The following is a 21,486-nucleotide window of genomic DNA, read 5'->3' as shown; positions in this document are numbered from 1 at the left end:
TCACGTAGGCGCGGGGCGTTGCGGGTCTTGCAGTTCTCAGGGGCAAGGCCTCGCGCATTGGCCCCAGAGGCTGGACTACATTTCCCGGGGAGCTATGAGGGGTAACTTTCTGTTTCCATAGAACTGGTGGGAAAATGGCGTCGTTGTTTGTATCGCGGGGACCAATAGGAACAGGGTATGGGCGGATTCTAAAGAAGTCTAACCAATCCGAGGTCGTCTAAGAGGCCATCCGGGAAAGAGGTAGGGGAGGGGAAAAAAAGTCTAGGGGAGGGGAGAAAGGAGGGAAGGGGGGGCACTTGGGGTGGGGGGGGAGCGATGTTTGCCCGTCAGTCGAGTCCGGAGTGAGGAGCTTAGGCGCCGGAGCGGAGGGAGACTCTTGCGCTTAAGCTTGCAGCCGCCACGGCCACCGCCTGGACCTTTGCCCGGAGGGAGTCGCAGAGGGTCTGTCGCCGCCGTCGTCTGCAGGGCAGCGCGACTGGGGGCTCGGACCTCCAGTCCAGGAGGGATTTTTCGTCGTCCCCCCTCCCCCCAGCGAGGGAGCCCGAGCGGCCGCCAAACAAAGGTACCAGTCGCCGCCGCGGGAGGAGGAGGAGCCGGAGCTTTAGCCTCAGCCACCGCTGGACCCGCCGCCCTTCTTCCCCCATCTCTCCCCCAGGCCTGCTGATTTTGGGGGGGAGCAGGGGAGGGGACTCTGGACGTGCCAGGGTCGGAGCTTGCCTCCGAGGAAGGTAGGGGCATTTTCTGGGGCTTTCGCGGTCTCGTAAGGGGGTCTTCAGGGGAGTCACTGGGCCCGGCCGGGGAGCCGGGAAGATCGCTGGGATGGTGTCCCCTGGCGCCCCAATTCGGGGCCTCGGCCTCCGAGGAACTCGCGCCGCTCCCCTCCCCCCCGCAGTTGCCGAGTCCGAGTCGCCCCCCACCCTGGCAGCCGCACACTCGGCGCTTTAGTGCCCCTCGGCCGCGGTGGGGGGCCCCGACCGGTGGGGGGGCTCTGACGCCGCCCGGCTCCTCGGCGCTCTCGCCGTCCCCGCGGCCGGCGGACGTGGATCCCGCTCGCACTTGTCGGGTGTCCGCCCCGGAGCGGGACGTGGGCTGAGCCTCTGCGGCGGGTTGGTGTAGCCCGCGGCCCTCCGGCGGGTCCGCCGCCCCCGCCGTGCTCCCCGAGGCCCGGCCCGCGCCCGCTCGGACGCGGGGTGCGCAGCCCTTCCGAGGGGGAGCGGCCGGGCCGGCGAGCAGGCCCGCGGGCAGGAGGGCGGTCGACCCCGCGCCGGCCCCCGGGCTTGTAGTGAGTTTCTTCTCTGACAGAAATGGCGTCATTGTCGGAGACGGGAAACTCCGTCGGGTCCCGACAATGGGGACGGGAAGCTGTCGAGCTGTGTAGGTGGTCGGGTTTGCGGGGATGGCGGGGCCAGAGGGGGCCCCGGTTCGGCGTTTGGTGGTTCGGGGACTGACGCCTCCTTCGGCTCCTTGTCGGGGTGCAGGCTTCGCACGGTTCCCTCCGCCTCCGCCGGTGCAGAGGTGCCCGTGGTGTTGACGGGGTGTCTTTTGTTTCGCCTCCAGGTGCAGGTGAATCTGGTGTTTTAGAGGGGATCGCGGCCCCAGGATCATCATGAAGGTAAGATCGCCTCCAGAAAGCCAGCCTCGGGGGCTAGAGGATCCAGGAAGTGGGGGGTTTGATCGAGGTCGTGTGAGCGACCCCGAGTTTTGCCGAAGAAGGTGTGTGAGGTGGCTTGGGGCCCGAGCTCGTCCCCGGGGACGACGGGGGTCAGCTGCCGTGGATCTCGGTGGGCTTTGCTGTGGACTTGGAGCCGGTTATAGGATATCTCGCTGAGGATGATGTTTTTTCCCTCGTATAGAATCTCTTTTTGCCGGGAATGAATGATAGGAATAACTGCGTGAATTTAAGTGTTTTAAAAGCAGGTCAAGTAATCTGACTCTAGAAACTGAACCGTACTGTGGTTCTATCGGTTACGCCGATGAAAGAACATCTCATTTATTGTGTGAACAGTACTGTGAATTTTTAGTAGAAGACCTATTAGATTAGCGAAATCAAATATAATCTTAATCGAAAGATTTTTCAGGAAAATGTTGGTGATGTTTAGACAACTCAGAGATAGCAGTTGTTCCTTGTATTTCCGGGGATTTAGGATTATATGGTGTGTTTTCCTCTACTGATCTGTTTGGTCTCTAAATTATCAGATGCTCTATTGCATTGTGATAAAACCGATGTGGAAAACCGATGGTCAGGTTCCTGTTAAAGGTAAACATGTTAACTGAATGTAGGATGTTGTCTAAAAAGTACAGTCTACTTAAATGGTGGAAGAAATTACAGTCATAAAAGGACAGGTTTTTTTTTTCACTTTAGAGAATATGTAATTGAATGCTGTCATATTTTTTAACGCACTTGAGGATGAAAAGCCTTAGATATCTGAAATGTCTAGATTCAACTGGTGGAACTTAGAGACTAGCAGATATTTTTCATCCATTACAAATTCACAAGTGCTTGAAAGGAGTACAGGGTTTTCACAAGGATAGGAACACATCAGTATGTTAAAATGTGGGTGTCATCTACTTTTGATAGTTCCTTTGAATTTTTTTAAAAAAAATTTATTTCTCTTCAGAATCAGGACCGCTTTCATAGTACTGCATTCAGATTAAGATTTGCAATATTTGTGTTTATGGTGGAAAGTGAAAGCTGTGGCCACTTAAATATTTATCAGTTATACAAAGTAATTAAATTTCATCCAGTTTTTTGTGTTTTTTGGTTTTTTTTTTTACTTTTTTTATTCTTGAGTTTGGGGTGCTGTAAACTCCTACCTGAAACAGTTTATATCTGCTGAATTACTATTTCGCCTTCATGTAAACGAAAAAAACAGTGATGTTTCAGAAATGAATCCCTTTTGTTAATCACAGATGCTAGCTACACCTTCTGTGACCTGTATGAATCAGTGACAAGTAAATTTATCAGGGAAAACTGTACATCTTCTTTGGTGTTGGACAACAATTTCTTAAGAAAAGTGTTGGGTTGAATAATATATAATAAGTTCAGAAGCTGATTAATACAGGATTTAGTTTGGAATAAATGTTGTAATCTGTCACAGTTTCCAGTGTAGTGCCTGGCACATCTCGAGCACTCTGTTAATGTTTGGTTAAAAGAAATGTAGTAAGTTGAAGGTCTTTTAGATTTTAGATTTTCTTACCTTTTCTTTCTTCCTTTCATTTCCTTTTTTTTTTTTTTCCCCTTCAACTTATCTGTTTAAAAAAATGAAAGTACGTTGGAAGCTTCAGCCCTGAAAGTTTCACGGTATTAGGCAAATGCAAATATTTTGGTAGCAGTTTAGAGCTACTCATGTTAAGGGCTCAGCATTTCCATTATTACTGGCTTATAAAAAAAGTTACTAGTAATGTTAAAAGGAAAGAATTGTTAAAGTAATCTTCTAATTTTATGAAAGAAGAACTGCTGTTATTGTCAGTATAGTAAGTCCTCTCTTTGGGAATCTGCTAGTAATCAGAAGTCCTAAAAATGTAGCTTATTTCTTTCAACTTAATTTTTTATGTTGTGAAAGTTGAGAGGCTGCCCATGATTGGTATTTTGCTTTAACAAAATTGCAATTCAAAAAGTACGTAGTATTGATTATATTAGGCTTAGATTTTCTTGTTTGTGTGTTCCCAGTTTCTATATTGTAATGACAACTGAGCTGTAGAAGGATTTATGCCAATTATCAGATCTTATCAAACAGATTTGTATTGTGTAGCAAGCTTTTAAGTTTGTAGTATGTGTCCTACTAGTCACAGAATTAAATTTTATTAAGTGATAGTGTATTGAGGCAATTCAAAGTGTGTAGGAGTACACTTTTTTGGTTGTTGCTTTAAAGTCCCAAAACAAGGAAAAATATATGTAGCATTTTAAGTGCTATATGTTTTAGAAGCAATTTTCCTGTTAGAATTTACTTAAATAAATAAATAAATAAATAAAGGCCTCTTTACTGACGAATATAGTGTATCTCATGGTATTTTTGCCCAGTGTGTTTTTGAGACATATGACTGTAATATGTAAAAGCAATTTTGTGCTTTAACATAGATCATGATGTTGGTGTTATGTTTAGTTTATTTTTCATCTTTTTGGTAAACCTTTCAATGTCACTGATAGCACATTATCGGGAAATAATAGATTATTGAAGTTTATAAATAATTCTAAGACTTAATTATGTCAGATTCATTTCCTACTTTTTTCTAAAACTTTTTTTTTTTTTGCTTTTCTGTTGCACAGGTTATTAACATTTCTCATTACACTGCAGTAAATTTTGAAGTGGAAATGGACTGGATAGAGTAGACATTTCAGAATCTTTAGGGGATAAGTGATTTAGGTGGTTGTACTTAGGATCTGGGGAGATGGGCTTTTTCAGATGTACCATTCTCTCCTCAGTAATCACTGCCTGAGACCATATAAAAATAATGGATTGATTACAAGTGCCTTTTTTAATGTCCTTTGCTGTGTGAGTATTCTCAGTCCCTTTCCCCTTCCTCCCTCCCGCTTCCTTTTCCCTTTCCTCTCTCTGGATCCCTCCCTCCCTCCCTCTTTCTCTTCTACCTTTCCTTCCTCTCTTCCTCCTTATTCTTTCCTCCCTCCCTCTCCCCATCTCCCTTCATTTCTCCCTCCCCCTTTTATAAATCATTCATTTAACAACATCCCCTTCCATGTGTCAGGCAGTGTGGCATGAAGGTAAATATGCTCTCAGACCTGCTGTCAAGGAGCTCACAATTTAGTTGAAGACGCAGAAAAATAAAGCAAACAGTGCATATTGAATTATAAGAGTATTTTTTGCAATATACAGTATTTGTGATAAGTGCAATGGGAGGACATAAGAGGACACTTAAAGCAGAGAGCCATTGAAAGTTCTCTGGTGGAACTGGCATCTAAGCTGAGGGTTAAAGCTTTTGCTAGGCAAGAAGAGTAGAAGACAGTGTTTCAGATAGGGAACAACATATTGGAAAATAAAGGAAAGAACAAGATGAGGTATCTGGAAACTGTAAGTAGTTCACTATGGCTGGATTAACTTAAAGCATGATGTGTTTAGGGTGGGAATAGGAGGGCAGTGATGGGAGATGAAGTTAAGTTAGGGAGTTGAAAATTTTCTCGAAAGCTACATGGAACCGCTGAAGGTAAAGACACTGGTTTGTACTGTAGAGAGATCACTTTGGTAGTATTGTAGTGAATACGTCAGAAGGGAGATCTGAATGGAAAGTCTGGATATTCCAGGTGATAAGTCAAAGTGAGAAGTGAATAAGGACCTGAACTAATGTGGTGGGAGTGGAACAGAGGGAATAGATCTGAAATACCTAGGACATAGAATTCAGGGCTAATAACTCACCCTGGGGTGGGAGAAGATCGAGGTTTCTCTCTTGGGGCATGAGATAGATGTTATCGTCATTTGAGTCATGCTGTCACTGGAGTAAACATGAATAAGGTTCTGAGTATTTAAGGGATCTGTAGGAGGTCCACATCCAGGTGGACTTACTAATTAAGATGTAAGGGTAAGAGCAGGTCGAGTGAAGAGAAAGCAGAGGCTTGCTTAATCCAGTGTGAATGTTAACCTGTAGTTAATATTCATAATATTTCAAGGGATTTAGACCCATAATATGGCAAATGTATTTTGTGCTATAAATTTGTGGTCTTTTCGATGAACAGGTAATTTTATAAAATACCAACTTGTTTTCTGTCCAAATTTCTAATCCTTTGCTTATTGTAATTTTAAAAAGTATGCTGGACGAGTACATATTACACTGAAGAGTGTGTTTTTGCTAACTTAGCTTGTAAATTCAGTCTCTGAAGAGATATTGCGTGCCTTCTTTGTACCAGACATGGTTGTAAGTATTGAGGATACAGCAGTAAACAAAATAAGAATTCTTGTGGATTTACTGTCTACAGTCGACCCTAGAACTGCACTTATATGTGGATTTTTGATAAATACAAATATGCAGTGTAAATGTATTTTCTCCTTCTTATGATCTTAATATTTTCTTTTCTCTAGCTTACTTTACTGTAAAATACATATAACACTCAAAATATGTGTTAATCGGCTTTTTATGTTACTGGTAAGGCTTTGGTTAACATTGGATTAGTAATAGTTCAGTTTGGGGGAAGTCAGAAGTTATACATGGATTTTCCACTGCATGGGGGTGGTGGCGCCCCTAGCTCTTACATTGTTCAAGGGTCGACTGTATTAGGGTAGACAGACACCAAACCAGAAAAAAATAAGTGATAAGTGGTATGAAGGGAAATGAAGCAGAATCAGGATAAGAGGGTAGAGTGACCGAGAGTGTTGCTTTAGATTAGATCGTTTGACCCTGAGATGTTTAAGGAACAGGAAGGTGGCCTTTAGGGCTGGAGTGGGAGGAGATGAGGCTTGAGAGGTCACAAGGGCCGGAACAATGTAGGCCACAGCAAGGACTTAGAGTAAAACCTGAGTGTGCTAGGAAGTCACTGCAGAGTCTGGAGCAAGAGAGTGAAGTGGTTGTGTAGAGAATAGAGTGTAGGCAGCAAGAGCGGAAGCAGGAGATGAGTTGCGCGTCAGTTCTGGTGAGAGAGATGGTGGGGCACCAGGTGTGGGAGATGGTTGTATTGAGGGTGGGGACATAGAATTCTGATGGATTGGGTGTGAGGGAAAGGTTCTGCTTGCTGCTGCTTACAGATGACTAACCCTCCCATCCCTGGCCCCTTTAAATAAAAATCTTTTTGCTGTGATTAGTTGGTGGATGGGATTCTTGGAACTGAGTGTAGCCAAGAAGCTGTTCCCAGCTCTTACCCTTCCCTTACTGGTGAGCAGTGAACACTGAGCTGAGCAGTCCTTTGTTTTTGTTTTTGTTTTGAGTTTTAGGAAATGAGGTAAAATTCACCATTTAAAGTATGCAGTTCAGTATTTCTTAGTCTTTTCACAAGATCGTGTATCCATCACTACTGTCTAACTCCAGAACATTCTCACCTTCCCCCCAAAGAGTTCTCTCTTCCCTTTACCCCTCCCCTGGCGATCACTAATCCACTTTCTGTCTCCAAGAATTTGCCTATTCTGGACATTTCCTAGCAGCGGAATCATACAGTATTCCTTTTGTGTCTGACTTCTTTGACTTAGCATAATATTTTTAAGGTTCACTCATTTTTGTAGCATATGTCAGTATTTCATTCCTTTTTATTGATGAATAATATTCCATTTTCTGGATGTACCACATTTTGTTAATCTGTTTATTAGTTGTTGGACATGTGGATTATTTCTACTTTTCGCCTATTATGAATAATGCTGCTGTGAACATTATTTACAAGCTTTTGTGTGGACATGTATTTTCAGTTTTGGGGGGCGTCCTAGGAGTGGACCTTTCAGTTTTCAGGGTGGTGATACTACCTGGGGTAACCCTGTTGAGAGCTGAGTGTTGGACTTCAGATGTTTTGTGTTGCTGTGGCAAATGGCCACCAAGAAGTTGGTCATTTAAAAAATTCACTTGAGGCTTCCCTGGTGGTCCAGTGTTTAAGACTCCGCACTTCCACTGCCAGGGGCACGGGTTCATCCCCACTGCTTCTCAGTGTGGCAAAAGAAAAAATTAGTTCAGCATTTACTGAGCGCTTACGTGCGAGTCTCCGATCTAGCCATTTAGGATATATCAGGGAATGGTACAGGTAGAAAGCCCTGGCCCTGCGGATGTTACCTTTTAAGGTGGGGAGGTGGGCAGACAAATCAGAATAAACATAGTAAGTAGATTATCTCACCTGTTAGGTGGTCAGCAGTAGGGCAGTAAGCGGGGAGCTCAGGAAGGAGGATTGGGACTGTGGAGTGGGCAGGTTGTAGCACTAAGTGAGGTGGTCACGTAGGACTCATTGAGAAGACATTTATGCAAATACGTGACGGAAGGATGTAAGGGAGCGAGTCATGTGGCTTCAAAGGCATCTGGACATGTTCAGTGAAGTGCACAGAGGCCAGGGTGGCTGGAGTGGAGGAAGGAAGGAAGAGATCGGGAGTGGGTGGGGTCAGACAGGTAAGGGGGATGCAGGCTGGGGGTGGAGCAGATCAGATCACATCACCTGGGACCTTGCAGGCTTTTGTGAGAATTTTGGCTTTCACTCTGATAGAAATGGGGAGCAGTTGTGGGTTTGGAACAGAGGAGTGATGCAGTCTCATTACAGAGTGGCAGATTTTCATTATATTTTTAAAGGATCACTGACAGCTGTGTTACAAACAGGCTGTAGGCAAATCAACAGGATAGAACCTGACCAGTTAAGAAGGTGTAGTTATAAGGGATGGTGACTGGCTGCCACCGCGAGGGAGGTGCGGAATGGTCAGATTCTAGATGTGGTTTGAGGGTAGAGCCAAAAGGAGTTCTTGTCAGATTGAATGCAGAGGAAAGGCAAGGAGGTTACCAAGATGTTTTGGCTGAATAACTGGAAAATTGGGATTTTATGATGAAGTTAGGACTGCGTAATTTTTGGAAGTAAACATTTATATTTAATAAATTTATAAGATATATTTTATATTTGTGAAGTATGCTGACTGGTATATTGCTCTGTGAAATGTGGCTGTAAACAAAATGTAGGTATGCTATACAGTGGACCCTTGAACAGCATGGGTTTCAACTGCTTGGGTCCACTTAGACGAGAATTCTTTGCAGTGAATACTACAGTCGTACTACACAGTGTGTGGCTGGCTGAATCCGAGAATATGGAACTGTAGATTCGGAAGGCCAGCTGTAAAGTTATAGCGGGATTTTCAGCTGTGCCCCTAACCCTGGTGTTGTTCAGGAGTCAGCTGGGTTAGCTTTTTAGTAACAGACGTTTAGAAGCGTTGGAGCCTTTCATTGTTGAATTGTTTAAAAACAGGACTGCTGCTGCCGCCTTCATTTTGGTGCCACAGAACAAGGATGTTTCTACATTCATGAGACGCATGCACTAGTATTCTGTGTAAGATGACACCCACAGTCATCTGTGGGTCAAAAAGGATCAAAATCTTTTTGATATTTAAATGTTGCAGATTCTAGAAGGCGTGGATTTTGATAAGGCATATACTGAAAGTAGAATTATTTAAAATTTGTGTTGATTACCTAAGTGCAAAGCATCACTTTTAGCTTGTAACTTAATTTGAATATAAAAGACAAAATATTAAAAAAACAAACGTGTCATTATTTCTTTTAGTTGGGCCTTCTTTAAACCAGTGGACATTGAATGAAACATGAGCTATAATGAACTTTTTTGTTCCCAAGATGATTGAACTTTTTCATTTATTTACTTTACATCAAAATAAGACAGTATATTTGTTATCTCTTAAACTACTAATCAGTATGTTTAACTTAATTTTAAGAAAGAGCTTTTGTTATAAAAATTATTAAATTTCTCTTCTTTTAGGAGTGCAGGAAATCTTGACATTCGAGTTTTCCATGGAAGATAATGTGTTTCTAGAAATCTGATAATTTTCATACTAAGATTGGAGACAGCATTCAAGTTTGGGGAGGAAAAATGAGTTTAAAAAAGTATGTAAACAGTTTACCAGAAGATAAAAAGATCTCCTAGGGTCAGTTTACAAAGACAGAGAAACCAAACTTCATGTTCACCTTGTATACTAACAGTCATGTTTTAGGCTGGTTAATAGGACTAAAGGGACAAAATAAAAGCTGCAGAAAAGCAGGTTTTAAAACAACACTTGTCTTACTCTGAGGATAATATCCAACTGTGAATAACTAGATGTACTGAGCTTTAGGACAGTTGGAGATAAGTATACAATTCTACTTACTCTGCCTGGTGTGTCTTCCCAGCTTGACATTGGTGCTGGCAGTCAGGTGGTAGAGAGCCCGATTCTCTGGGCCATTATTATGATTTGAAGGAAGAAAATCTTTACAGAAAGTAATGTATCACCTTTAAGTTATAAATTTAGCTGTTAATTAAGAGAATAATAATTCCGTACATAGTCTTTTACTATTCAAATGTGTCAGATTACAGTCCATATGGGACAATGGGATGGATACTTTACCTAGGCTTTCCTTATTTAAGCCATTTTTTTCTAATAGATGAATTTTTGGCAGTGTGACTTAACTCTAGGATATCTAAAGTCCTATGTCAAGGTTTTGGCAAGTAACAGACTGCTGTCTCCTAATTTGATAATCTTGAAGGGCGTAATTGCTTATGAGAGTATAGTCATTGATAACTGTTTAATAAGTTTCATTTTAAGTCACACTAATTTTTTATCATTTTCTTTAATAGCAGATGAAAATAATAAACTGCCAAACCTTTGATCAGATGGTACTTAAAGAAAAAACTCATACTGATAGTCAAAGTTATACTTGAAAATGGCTATAAAAACCACTTTGTTTAGTTAAAGTACTCAGTAAATAGTTTAGCTTAGTGATTAAGAGCATATGGCTGGGAAAGAGAGAGGTCTTGTCGCCACTCCTGTCTTTCTGTGTTCTTTACTTGGCTGATGAAGTTTAGGTAAAGTTATTTATTTTTGAATTGAAAGTAAGCATCAGTTTCATTTTTTGCAAAGTGGGGTAATTATAGTTACATCACAGGGCTGTGTAAGTACTAAATGAAATTACATTTGACATACGCTGTGCTCGGCATTTTTCTGAGCAGTCAGTACATGGTAGCTTCATTATTCTGGTAAAAGCCTGTCTAGCTTCATTATTCTGGTAAAAGCCTGTCATTTCTGTTTTAAATGGATAGAGTGAGGACTCTTTCATCAAGACTGCTTGTGATTGAATTGGGACTCTTGTGCTACCAAGTTGTGGGCAGTTTTCTTAAACTCTCTAGGAAGGCTGGTGTCCTTGTCTAAGAAGAGGAATGGTGGTAGCACTTAACCTCACGGGGCTGTTGGGATGACTAAGTGTAACAACAAGACCTACTCCATGATAAGTTATTACTTATGTAAAATTGTAGCTATTATTATTAGTTCATGGAAAGAATGTGTAAACTCTTGTGAATTTAAGTAGACTTTTGGGGTGGTGCAGTGACTCTAGTCTCTTAAAGGTTGATTTGGAAGTTGGGGGAAGAAGTTACAATTTTGCGATTGAGATTAAAGGCTGTTATTGCTGTCTTTATGAAATCCTTAAAAACAGTGTTCAGTGGAAGGTGAAAACCAGATTTCTTTATTCTAAGAACTCTTTGCTCCCATTTCAAACCTTTATTTATTCTAGCACTTCCTGATGCAGAAGCTTCTCTTAGTAAATACAATACTTGTTCTCTCTTCTCATTTGCTGCTGGCTTGCCCAGATGGGATTCTTTCAAGGGAAAAGTAAATTTTACTTCCAAGCCTAGAGGGTGGTTATTGCATTAAGTGAGCCACAGGAGATCTTCACCTTCTAAGTGGCCATCCACCTCCAGACTTGCTTATGTGGGGACATTTTTTTTCTTCTCAGGGTCAGATCACTGTTGTGATGTGGCAGTTAGTCACCTGAAGCTGCTGTAGCGTGGCGAGCCTGTGGGGATGGGGTGAACGCGTGCTGGGGCCCCTGCCAAGCCTGCGTCTCTACTTGAGAGAGTAAAGGGAAAACCGAACAGGCTTGACGACAGACAGCTACTGTCGCTGTCAAAGTTTAAATGAGGCAGCTTGGCTTACACCTATTTGGGAGTTTTTAAAACACTTAGCTTTTTATATTTTCAGTTTTATCTTGGTAAGTATAGCTCATCCGAGGTCCCATTTCAATTTTTTATCTGAATATTCTTGTTGAAAGTTGTTCACTGATTTTTCTTTTTTGGCCGCACCCCGGGCTTGTGGGATCTTAGTTCCCCGACCACGGATCGAACCCGGGCCCCCTGCAGTGGAGGCGTGGAGTCCTAGCCACTGGACCACCAGGGAAGTCCCACGTTCAGTGATTTTTTTAAAAAAGTGGTTCAGTGTCGGAGGGCTCTTGAAACTTAGTAAGTCACCTAATTTTGCTTTGCCCCAACTTGGAGAAATACTTTTCTAAACTAGTTCTATTCCTAGCAAAATTAAAGAAGTTTTCTTTTTTTAATTATAAAAGCAATACAGTTTGCTGTAAATATTGAAAATTACAGAAATGTAATATATACAGTGAATAGTAAAAGTCATTACCTTCCCCAGTCTCACTTCCTGTTGGCAATTTGATTTAAAAGTTTGGGGTGTATTCTTCCATACGTTTTTCCTTGCACATATAAATAGACATGAGTATTTTTTGATATGCTTGGTTTTACAAAAATGGGCTTATACTATGCATATTGTTCTGTGGCTGTTTTTACATCTTTTTATATCAGTATATAGCAGATCTGTGTCATTCTTTTTTGCTGCCTTCAGCAAGGTTTTATTTGCATTCAGTGTGCTATTTTCTCTACCACCAAATGATTTATTTAGGTCACCACTGTGTTTCTTTAGCTTTATGTTATGGCAGATATGTATAGGGCTCTCTTAGCAGTGTTCAGCATTCAGTAGATATTCAGTAAGTATTATTAATGTATTTGAATATTTAGTATACTAGGTGGTGAATAGTCCCAGTCATCTGTAACATTTATGATAGTCTCTCATAACCCTATAGATTATTATTACAGCTACTATTAATGAAATCTGATTGCATGAGATTGCTTTTTTAAAATGTTTATTTATTTTTTATTTATGGCTGCATTGGGTCTTCGTTGCTGTGCGTGGGCTTTCTCTAGTTGGCGGTGCGCGGGAGCTACTCTTTGTTGCGGTGCGCGGGCTTCTCATTGCGGTGGCTTCTTCTGTTGCAGAGCACGGACTCTAGGCTCATGGCCTTCAGTAGTTGTGGCACACGGACTCTAGAGTGCAGGCTCAGTAGTTGTGGCTCGCGGGCTCTAGAGTGCAGGCTCAGTAGTTGTGGCGCACGGCTGTAGTTGCTCCGCGGCATGTGGGATCTTCCTGAACCAGGGCTCGAACCCGTGTCCCCCACATTGGCAGGTGGATTCTTAACCACTGCACCCCCAGGGAAGTCCCGAGATTGCTTTTAAAAGGTAAGCTGTGACAGGTAGTGAGGGAACATCCCGTGCTATATGGCTGCTTCTAAAGAAGCTAATGTTGTTCTTGGGCTCTTATTAGAAAGTTTAATTTGGGACAGACCACTGTAGGCAATGACCCCAACAGATGTTTAGTCAGAATATGTGGTTTGTAAAGGATTTTGTAACACTACAGTTAGGTTTTTAAATGGCACATTATGTTTGTAAAGTTTCATAATCATTAGTTATTTCTTATAACATCCCTTTGAGGCAGGTCAGCAGCATTTTTCCTCTTTTATGGTTGAAGAAGCAGATGCAAAGATGTTGAGTGATTTGCCCACAGGCACACATTAAACTGATGGCAGAATCTGTTCTCCGGTTAGTAAACTGAACCATGCTGCCTCTGCTAGTTGTAAGAGAGTAATAAAGGTGTTGCCATTTAGTGACCTTTTGATGGCTTTATAGAATAGTTAGTTTAGAAACCTTTTACCTACTTTTATTGAAAGCAACAGTTTTAAAGCTAGAATTTATTTGCATTATAGTATTAAATATTTTAGGGAAATCTGTACTATTCTCTTATTAAACAGAAAAAATTATATGAAAATATATTAAAATGAACCGCAGTGGACTTAGTTTTCCTGGGAGAGCCTATACTGGCTTGAAAATTAGTATCGTAAATTAGAGGAAAACAGTACAAGGCTTTGAAGATATTTTAAATAGGAGAAAAATGAATCGTCAGGGTACATTTCCGCAAGTAATTTTGAGTTGAAACACTGTGGCTCATAGAGCCAGAAGAGACTTGCAAAGAATATTTGGACCTGTGGATTTAGACCCCAACTGTTCCGCCATGTAACAACATGGAAGGTTATCTAGACTAAAAAACTTTCTACAATCTTGGTGGCATTCCTTAAGTTATAAGTTTAGTTGTGTGAATCATTCTCTATTTACTTGTTAGGACTTGATTCTATTATTCCATAAATTGCTGTCATATTTTAAAAGAATATTTTAAAATTCAGGGTTAATTCCTGTGTAATTGTTTTTTAGAAGTCAAGAAACTATTATGTGAGTATGCAAGTTGAATTTTGAGGCATTAATTGGGACAGAGGTTTTTATAAGCAAATCATGGCTAAATTTTACTGCTTACTACCTATGTTCTTCACAAAACTGTTTAACAAATTCTTGTAGAATGGTGACAGATTTAGGCTTTATTTGTTTCATATTGCTGCTGTAACAAGTTGCCACATATTTAGTGGCTTAAAACAGCACAAACTTTTTATTTTACAAAAGTTCTGGATATCAGAAGTCTGAAGTGGGTCTCACTGAACTGAATTCCTTGTGTGCGCTCTAGGGGCGATTGTTCCTTGCCTTTTCCAGCCTCCGGAGGCTGTGCACATTCCGTTGCTTGTGTTCTTATCTTCAAAGTCAGTAGTTTAGTATCTTCACATCTCTCTGGCTTTGACACTACCTCTTCTACCTCCCTCTTTCACTTATGTTAGGACCCTTGTGATTTCTTTGGGCCCATCCAAATAATCCAGGATAATCTTCCCATTTCAATGTCAGTTGACTAGTAACCTTAATTCCGTGTACAATCCTAATTCCCCCTTGCTGTTTAACAACAATTTCACAGATTCTGGGGATTAGGATACAGATATCTTTGGGGAGGCCATTATTATGCCTACCACAGACTCTTTAGTTCAGCAAAATCTATTTAACCTTTCAGGCTTTTCTGTAAAATGAGATTAATATTACTGTTTACTACAAAGGAGTTAAAGAAAATGGCAATTATATGCCCATGCAGACAGATCATGCATAGAATACACTCAGAAATATTAACTGATGCTTTCTGAGTTAGGTGGATGCTTGCGGATAGGTAGTCTCCAAGGTAACCAGTGAGTGGGCTTGGTAAACTCCAGTCTGAATATCTGGAGTTAAGCCTGGCCTCTGGAAGCAGAACAAGATGTCAGTGAATCAAATGCTTTCCAGAGAATGAGACTTCATTACTGTTGTTTACTCTTCATTTGCCTCTTATAAAGGCAGGTTTTTGTTTTAGTATTCAGCTTTTCCAGACCTTTGCGTGTCGAGGACAGTGATAATTTATAGCATAGTGTTGAAAAAAATAGATCAGTGCTTAACCGTAATTTGTTTTATGGTTGGAATCTGTTTTAGTCTCAAAGATACAACGCATTTTTTAAGCAGTAGGCTTTTCTACTTGCTAGGATTTTTCAAAGAACTACTATGACAATAATTAATGGAGAGGCCTTGAGTAAGTGCAGTTTTTAAAAATTGCTTATGATTGATTGTTTTGTATGTGCCAAGTTGGTATTCCTTTTTGAAGTTAAACTTGGAGACTTGCTGTGTTTAATGTGATTTCCTAATTTTTCTTTGTGAGTCTTTCAACTCTCACAACTGTGGTGTTGTGAGGCAAGATTCACAGGGTGAAGTAGTAGATAGTGAAAATGGCTGTTAGAAAATCCTGCCGAAGCGAATTGTAGGGGTAGATATGTCTTCTTTATTATTTCTATATCCAGGTTAAAATTTGAGTTACGTAGCTCTAGAATAAATTTAGCAAAACATTTCCGTGTGATCATTCACTCGTTACCTTGTAGATAGTATAGATGGAAAGAAATCCACTAATTCTGTTTTATTACAGACCTGTTTCAAGTAAGTAAGTGATTGAAATTTTCTCAGTTCTGTGGTTGGAAAAACTTGTTTTTTTCTACGTTGCATTATCATGTATTTCTTTGCACACATAACTGCTGATTGAATATGGTTTAAGTTAGAATGTATCTAAAGATTGAGTTGTAACCAGTCATTTGGTTCTTGTAGAATGACAGGGTCCTCTGACTCTGATTCTAATCCTTCTCTCCTTTGTCCTATCACTATACACATATTTCTAGCAGTGCCCCCATAACACTCTAATGACAGGCAGTAAATGCTGGACAACTGTTTATTTGCATCCATGCATCAGTACACAAAATAAGTTTCACAAAGTTCTGTCTGCCTGAGTTGTAAATTTATGCTCTCAAAGTTTCTGTTTTACATATATCAAATATTTTGTCTAGTGTTTCTTAGAATATAGATATATGAATGATTTGAGTTTGATAGTGCATATGGTACTGTCTTCAAATTATCTAACTTTTTAAAAATTAGATCTCAGTACCTCATTTTAATGGAGGTGATAAATTCAAGCACCACCCTTCATTGTCAGACTTCATCACAGGTGTATTAGTAGCAAAAGAGCCTGTGTTTCAGGATGTGCTGTTGCTTGCCTCATCACCCTGATGGTAGAGAAATAGTGGATTGAAGTTGTTAGGTTTAAATCCTGCTCTGCCGCTTAACTAGTTGCAGGGCCTTAGGCAGTTATGGGAAATGGGGAGAATAATATTTATTCTGGATACGTCATACATTTAAAAAGACTGTCAGGGACTCTAAAGACTGCTGCTGCTCCTAAAAGAAGCGTTAGAATCCTTTGCAAACTAATGCTTTAGGCAGCTACCACCCATGGATAAGAACTATGAATTCAAACTGGTGTGGGCCAGCCTCCTCGCTTGGATCTCTTGACTCATAATCCAGTGTTCCTGTCCAACATATCACAGAGAACTGCTCTACTTCTAAACCAGCGCCAGGATTCAGATCTCTTCAGATGGCAAGGTTCAATAGTGATAGGCAAGAAGCGTTTTTGATTTTTTTTTTTGTATGAGAAAATAACTCCTTGATGTATTAGTGTCTGGTGTTAATTTTTTGACCGAGGCTGAACTCTCAGGATTTGTTATTGTAATTAGGATATTAAGCTTTTGGATAATTTTAAAAACACAGTTTATCCCCTAGAAAAACACCAAAAGCTTCTTACGTATATGAGCTTGGATTAGGTTCAGACTTTAAGATGGTTCTAGAAAGTACAGTGAGAGACTTATAAGACTGCAGTTTTTAATGAATGAAACGCCTCTGTGTATGGATCGAAGCCGGCTTTTATGGCAAGCATTAACAATGTGGTTTAGTTCCCCATCTCCATGTCCCTCCAGTTATAACTTAAATTGCCTTGATTGCATATTAGCTGTGATTGTTAATGAAACAAATAGAGGGTCCTAATTAAGCACAATGAAGATCTCAAATGAAGTGAAGCAGTATATTACTAAGCACCAATCTGCTAAACAAATATTTAACCAGTCTAGTGGATAGGCACGGTGACTGTTTATAATGCAGATAGTAATGTATATATGTGTTTAATATGATGTAGTAATTGGCTTTAGATTAATATAAACATATTAATTGAAACAAAGTTTTTTTAATTTTGGGGAAATTCAATGATATTGAAATCTGGGGACTCAAAGTAATAAAAATAGATGGTCAGAGATGAATACACTGGAGGGTAACAAACATGCTGGTGATACACAGCTTTAAAACTTTATTATGGAAATTTAAAACATACTAAAATGAAGTTCAGCTGGTTTTCCCATGCTTATCACCTAGCTTTAGCCGTTGTCCACATTTTGCCATTCTTGTTTTATCAGTGTCACTCGCTGCTCCTTCTCTCTCCTCCCTGCTCACCATGTAGCATTTTAAAGCAAATTCCAAGTATCATTTCATTGATATCTTTGTCTAAAACATAAGCGCAATGCTATTGTCTCAGCTAATAATATTAACAATTCCCGAATGCTATCCTATAGTTAGAAGTTTTCAAATTTCTCTGTCTCAGAAATACTGATTGGATTATTTACATCAGGATCCAAATAAAGTCCTCATGTTGCAACTGAAGGATATGTCTCTTAAGCTGAGTCTTTTATTCTGTAAAGTCTCCTCCCTTTTCATGCTATTTATTTGATGAAGGAACCATGTCATTTAACCTGTAGAATTTCCCACATTCTGTGTTTGGCTCATTGCATGTTTTTGATTTTGTTTAACCCCTGAATTTCCTGTAAGCCGGTAATTCTAAAGGCTTTGGTTTTATAATTATATCACTCCTACTACATTTGTTAGCTGAAATTCTTCTATATTTTGTAACTCTACAATACAGAAATGCAGGATAAATGATCGATTATTTTCCCCCTCACTTTGCTGGTTTTTAGATTATGTAATGGGTTGGTGCTCTAGGAACCTCCTAAAACGACCAATGAAGTGTTTTTGCTTTTAGTTTTTTAGTATCATGGATTTTTATGTACTCTTTGTGTCTTAATCCATTGTGGTTGCTGTTTTTGATATTTTAATTGCCTCATCTTTGGCCATTTGGAGTCCCTTCAAATGGATTCCTGTGTTCTTTTGAATATGATCCCCTTAGTTTTTGATAACTTCCTTACTTTCTGGCACAAGAAATCTCAGGTTCATCTTGTACATTTCTTGCCCCAGACCTGGAATCAGATATTTCTTCAAGGGGCCCTGGTTTCCTCAACAGGGAAATGGTTTTTAGAAATCACAATCAGGGTATTAGGGGTATTAATTGCTACTGGTTTCGTTATTGCTTCTAGGTTTTTTTTCAGTGTTTAGACCGAGGAAATAAGATTGTTTTTTGTTTGTTTTTATAGGTCTTTTTTTTTAATTTTAAAATTTATTTTTGGCTACGTTGGGTCTTTGTTGCTGCGCGTGGACTTTCTCTAGTTGCGGCGAGCGGGGGCTACTCTTCGTTGCGGTGTGTGGGCTTCTCATTGCGGTGGCCTCTCTTGTTACATAGCACGGGCTCTAGGTGCATGGGCTTCAGTAGTTCTGGCACACGGGCTCAGTAGTTGTGGCTCACGGGCTCTAGAGCACAGGCTCAGTAGTTGTGGCGCACGGGCATAGTTGCTCCGCGGCACGTGGGATCTTCCCATACCAGGGCTTGAACCCATGTCCCTTGCATTGGCAGGCGGATTCTTAACCACTGTGCCACCAGGGAAGCCCCCAAATATCTGTTTTTTAATTTAATTTTTCAAATGGTTAAAACACTTACATGGCTGAAAAGATTTTTTAAAAATACATAAAGTAATATAGTAAAAAAACCTTTCATCCCACCTTTTTCCTCCATTTGTTGCATTTCCTTCTTTCTGCACAGATAACACCACTGTTTTTCGTGTATCATTTCTGTGTTACTTATGCATAGAAAAGCAAACACAAATTTTCCTTCTTATTCCTCTTTTTTACCTTCAGTTTTTAAATCATACATACTATTTTGCACTTTTCAGTTTTGTCACTTAGCACATCTGGGAAATGTTTCTCTACCAGTGCATGGAGAGTGCCCTCATTTGTGTGTTCTTGTAACAGCTTTTTTGAGGTGTAATTTTTGACAGCAAAAAATTAAACCATTATAAGTATAAAAGCCAGTGTTTTTAAAATAAATGTGTAGGGTTGCACATTCGTCACCACAGTCCAGTTTTGGAAATTTTTATCCCCCCTAGAAAGTTACCTCCTGCCCATCTGCAGTCAGTGCTCACTCCCATCTTTAGCTCCACACAACCCTAGATCTCCTCATTTGTTTCTGCAGTTCTGTGCTAGTCAGTTTTATGGATGTAATGTAGTTCATCTAACTACTCCCCTATTTTTGGATGTTTGTGTTGTTGTTGACCTTTGTCTTTTACCAACAGTTCTGAGATGAGATAACTTTGTACACATATTACTTCATACCTATGCAAGAATATAGGATAAATTTGCCGGAGTAGGGTTACTTGTTTAAAGGGTATATATACCTTTTAGATTTTGGTAATTATTGCCAGTTTTTCCCCATGTAGGTTATACAATTTACATTCTCCCCAGCAGCATGATTGCTTATTTTCCCAAACCTTACCAGCCAAGTATGTTACCAGATTTCTGAACTTATGCCAGTCTGCTATTGGAAAATGGTATCTTGGAGTAGTTTTATTTGCATGTCTCTTATGAGTGAGTTGAACATCTTTTTATATGTTTAAGAGTCACTCGTATTTATTTTTATGTCAACTGTGTCTTCTTATAATATGTTCATTTTTCTGTTAAGTGGTTAGTCTTTTTAAAAGTTATTAATTTCGGGCTTCCCTGGTGGCGCAGTGGTTGAGAGTCTGCCTGACGATGCAGGGGACATGGGTTCGTGCCCTGGTCTGGGAAGATCCCACATGCCGCAGAGCGGCTAGGCCCGTGAGCCATGGCCGCTGAGCCTGCGCGTCCGGAGCCTGTGCTCTGCAACGGGAGAGGCCACAACAGTGAGAGGCCCACGTACTGCAAAAGAAAAAAAAAAAAATTAATTTCTAGGTGTTCTTTATATATGGGAGGTTAGCTCTTTGTAGTGATATGGATTACAATCCTTTTAGATTACAGTTTGTCATTTGTGTTTCGATTTGCTTGCTTTGTGTAGTTTTTGTTTGCTTTGTAGAGTTCTTTATTGCTAAATTTATCAATATTTCCTTTTATAACTTCTGAACTTTGAGTTTCTTTACTATTTAAAGTAAGGCCTGTGTTGAATACCCTTCCTGAGTTTATTTACTATTTAAAGTAAGGCCTATGTTAAATATCCTTCCAAGGTCATTAACTCATCATCACTTTGAATTAAGTTAGAGATTTAGCCAGATATACTGACTTGCATCTGTGATGAATACCTTTGAACATATGTTATCTCACACATATACAAGCATATCTGTTGGAAAAATGTTGGTATATATTCTTGGGGCTGTGGATATATGTTTTTAAAAAATTTTGACAGTTACCATCACATTGAATACATGTTTCTTCCAAGACTATTAAGATATTGCATTGTTAATAACTGGTGAGGAAATTAATGATGATTTGTGTTCAAGATGCCAGATTGTTAAACTCCTCCAGTACTACTAGAAAAGCTCTGGTTGAAAATAGAATACTTAGCTGTAAATAAGAATCTTCTTTTTTCGTTTTGTGTTGTTCTTCAAGGCACCAGAATTATATTTTAGAAATTCTTGAAAATTTTCCATTACCTCTTAAAGTAAAAAAGTGCCTATTATGCATTCTCCTTCTTGACATCTGCCCTAGAGCAACACTTGTACATGTGCACAAGGAAGCATGTACTAATATGTTTTTTGCAGCCTGTTTGTAATAGTGAAAAACTGGACGCCACTTATATCATTAGTAGAGGAGACGTTAAACCGTGGCAAATTCCTACAATGATTATATCACAAAAGTAATTTGATAGTGTTTACTGATCAGAAAGATCTCCGAAACATTTTTTCCATGAAAAAGCAAAGTTGAAAGGCAGTGTGTTAAAATAGTATCAACTATGAAAAATGTATTCACAAAAATACTATATCTGGACACATATACATGTATATAAATGGAAAAGTCTGGAAAAAAATCTGGAAGGACATATCCCAAAATGATAAAAGTGATTACCAATGGGAAGTGGTTGGGATTGGGTATGGTAATTTAGGACTAACTTTAATGTTTTATTATTTATACAGGGATAAGATATTCATAGATTGTGTAACTAAAAGCTAATTTTACACATACTTTGGCAGTAAAAGTATGCTGTTTGTGCATATGTCCCTGTAAATGCAGAGAAAGGAGACTGGAAGGATATCCTGAAGAGGTGACAGTAGTTGTATTGATGAAGGATGTGAGAACAGAAGATGAAGAGGGACAACGCA

General features: G+C 40.0%; 1 protein-coding gene and 1 pseudogene across 4 annotated transcripts in view; one reads left to right on the top strand and one right to left on the bottom strand.

The window, feature by feature from the left end:
• Positions 1 to 257: 257 nt before the first annotated feature.
• Positions 258 to 2,009, bottom strand: LOC149747216 (uncharacterized; annotated as a pseudogene).
• ARID4B (AT-rich interaction domain 4B) overlaps positions 302 to 21,486 on the top strand; it is a 127,004-nt gene continuing 105,819 nt past the window's right edge. For 2 of the 4 annotated variants that reach the window (XM_022553212.2, XM_022553209.2), the window contains exons 1-2: positions 302 to 562; positions 1,558 to 1,612. In XM_022553212.2, the coding sequence (XP_022408920.2) occupies positions 1,607 to 1,612 (6 nt within the window). In that variant the 5' untranslated portion in view covers positions 302 to 562; positions 1,558 to 1,606. Of the gene's footprint in view, positions 729 to 748; positions 1,375 to 1,557; positions 1,613 to 21,486 lie in introns of those variants that run through there. The other 2 variants (XM_022553210.3, XM_089897433.1) reach the window with 2 other exon arrangements.

Source organism: Delphinapterus leucas, chromosome 16 (assembly GCF_059928025.1).
Source record: "Delphinapterus leucas isolate spDelLeu-1000000601 "Yukka" chromosome 16, BTC_Dleu_Yukka2, whole genome shotgun sequence".
Taxonomy (NCBI): Eukaryota; Metazoa; Chordata; class Mammalia; order Artiodactyla; family Monodontidae; genus Delphinapterus; species Delphinapterus leucas.
This window is presented reverse-complemented; position numbering and strand designations above follow the sequence as displayed.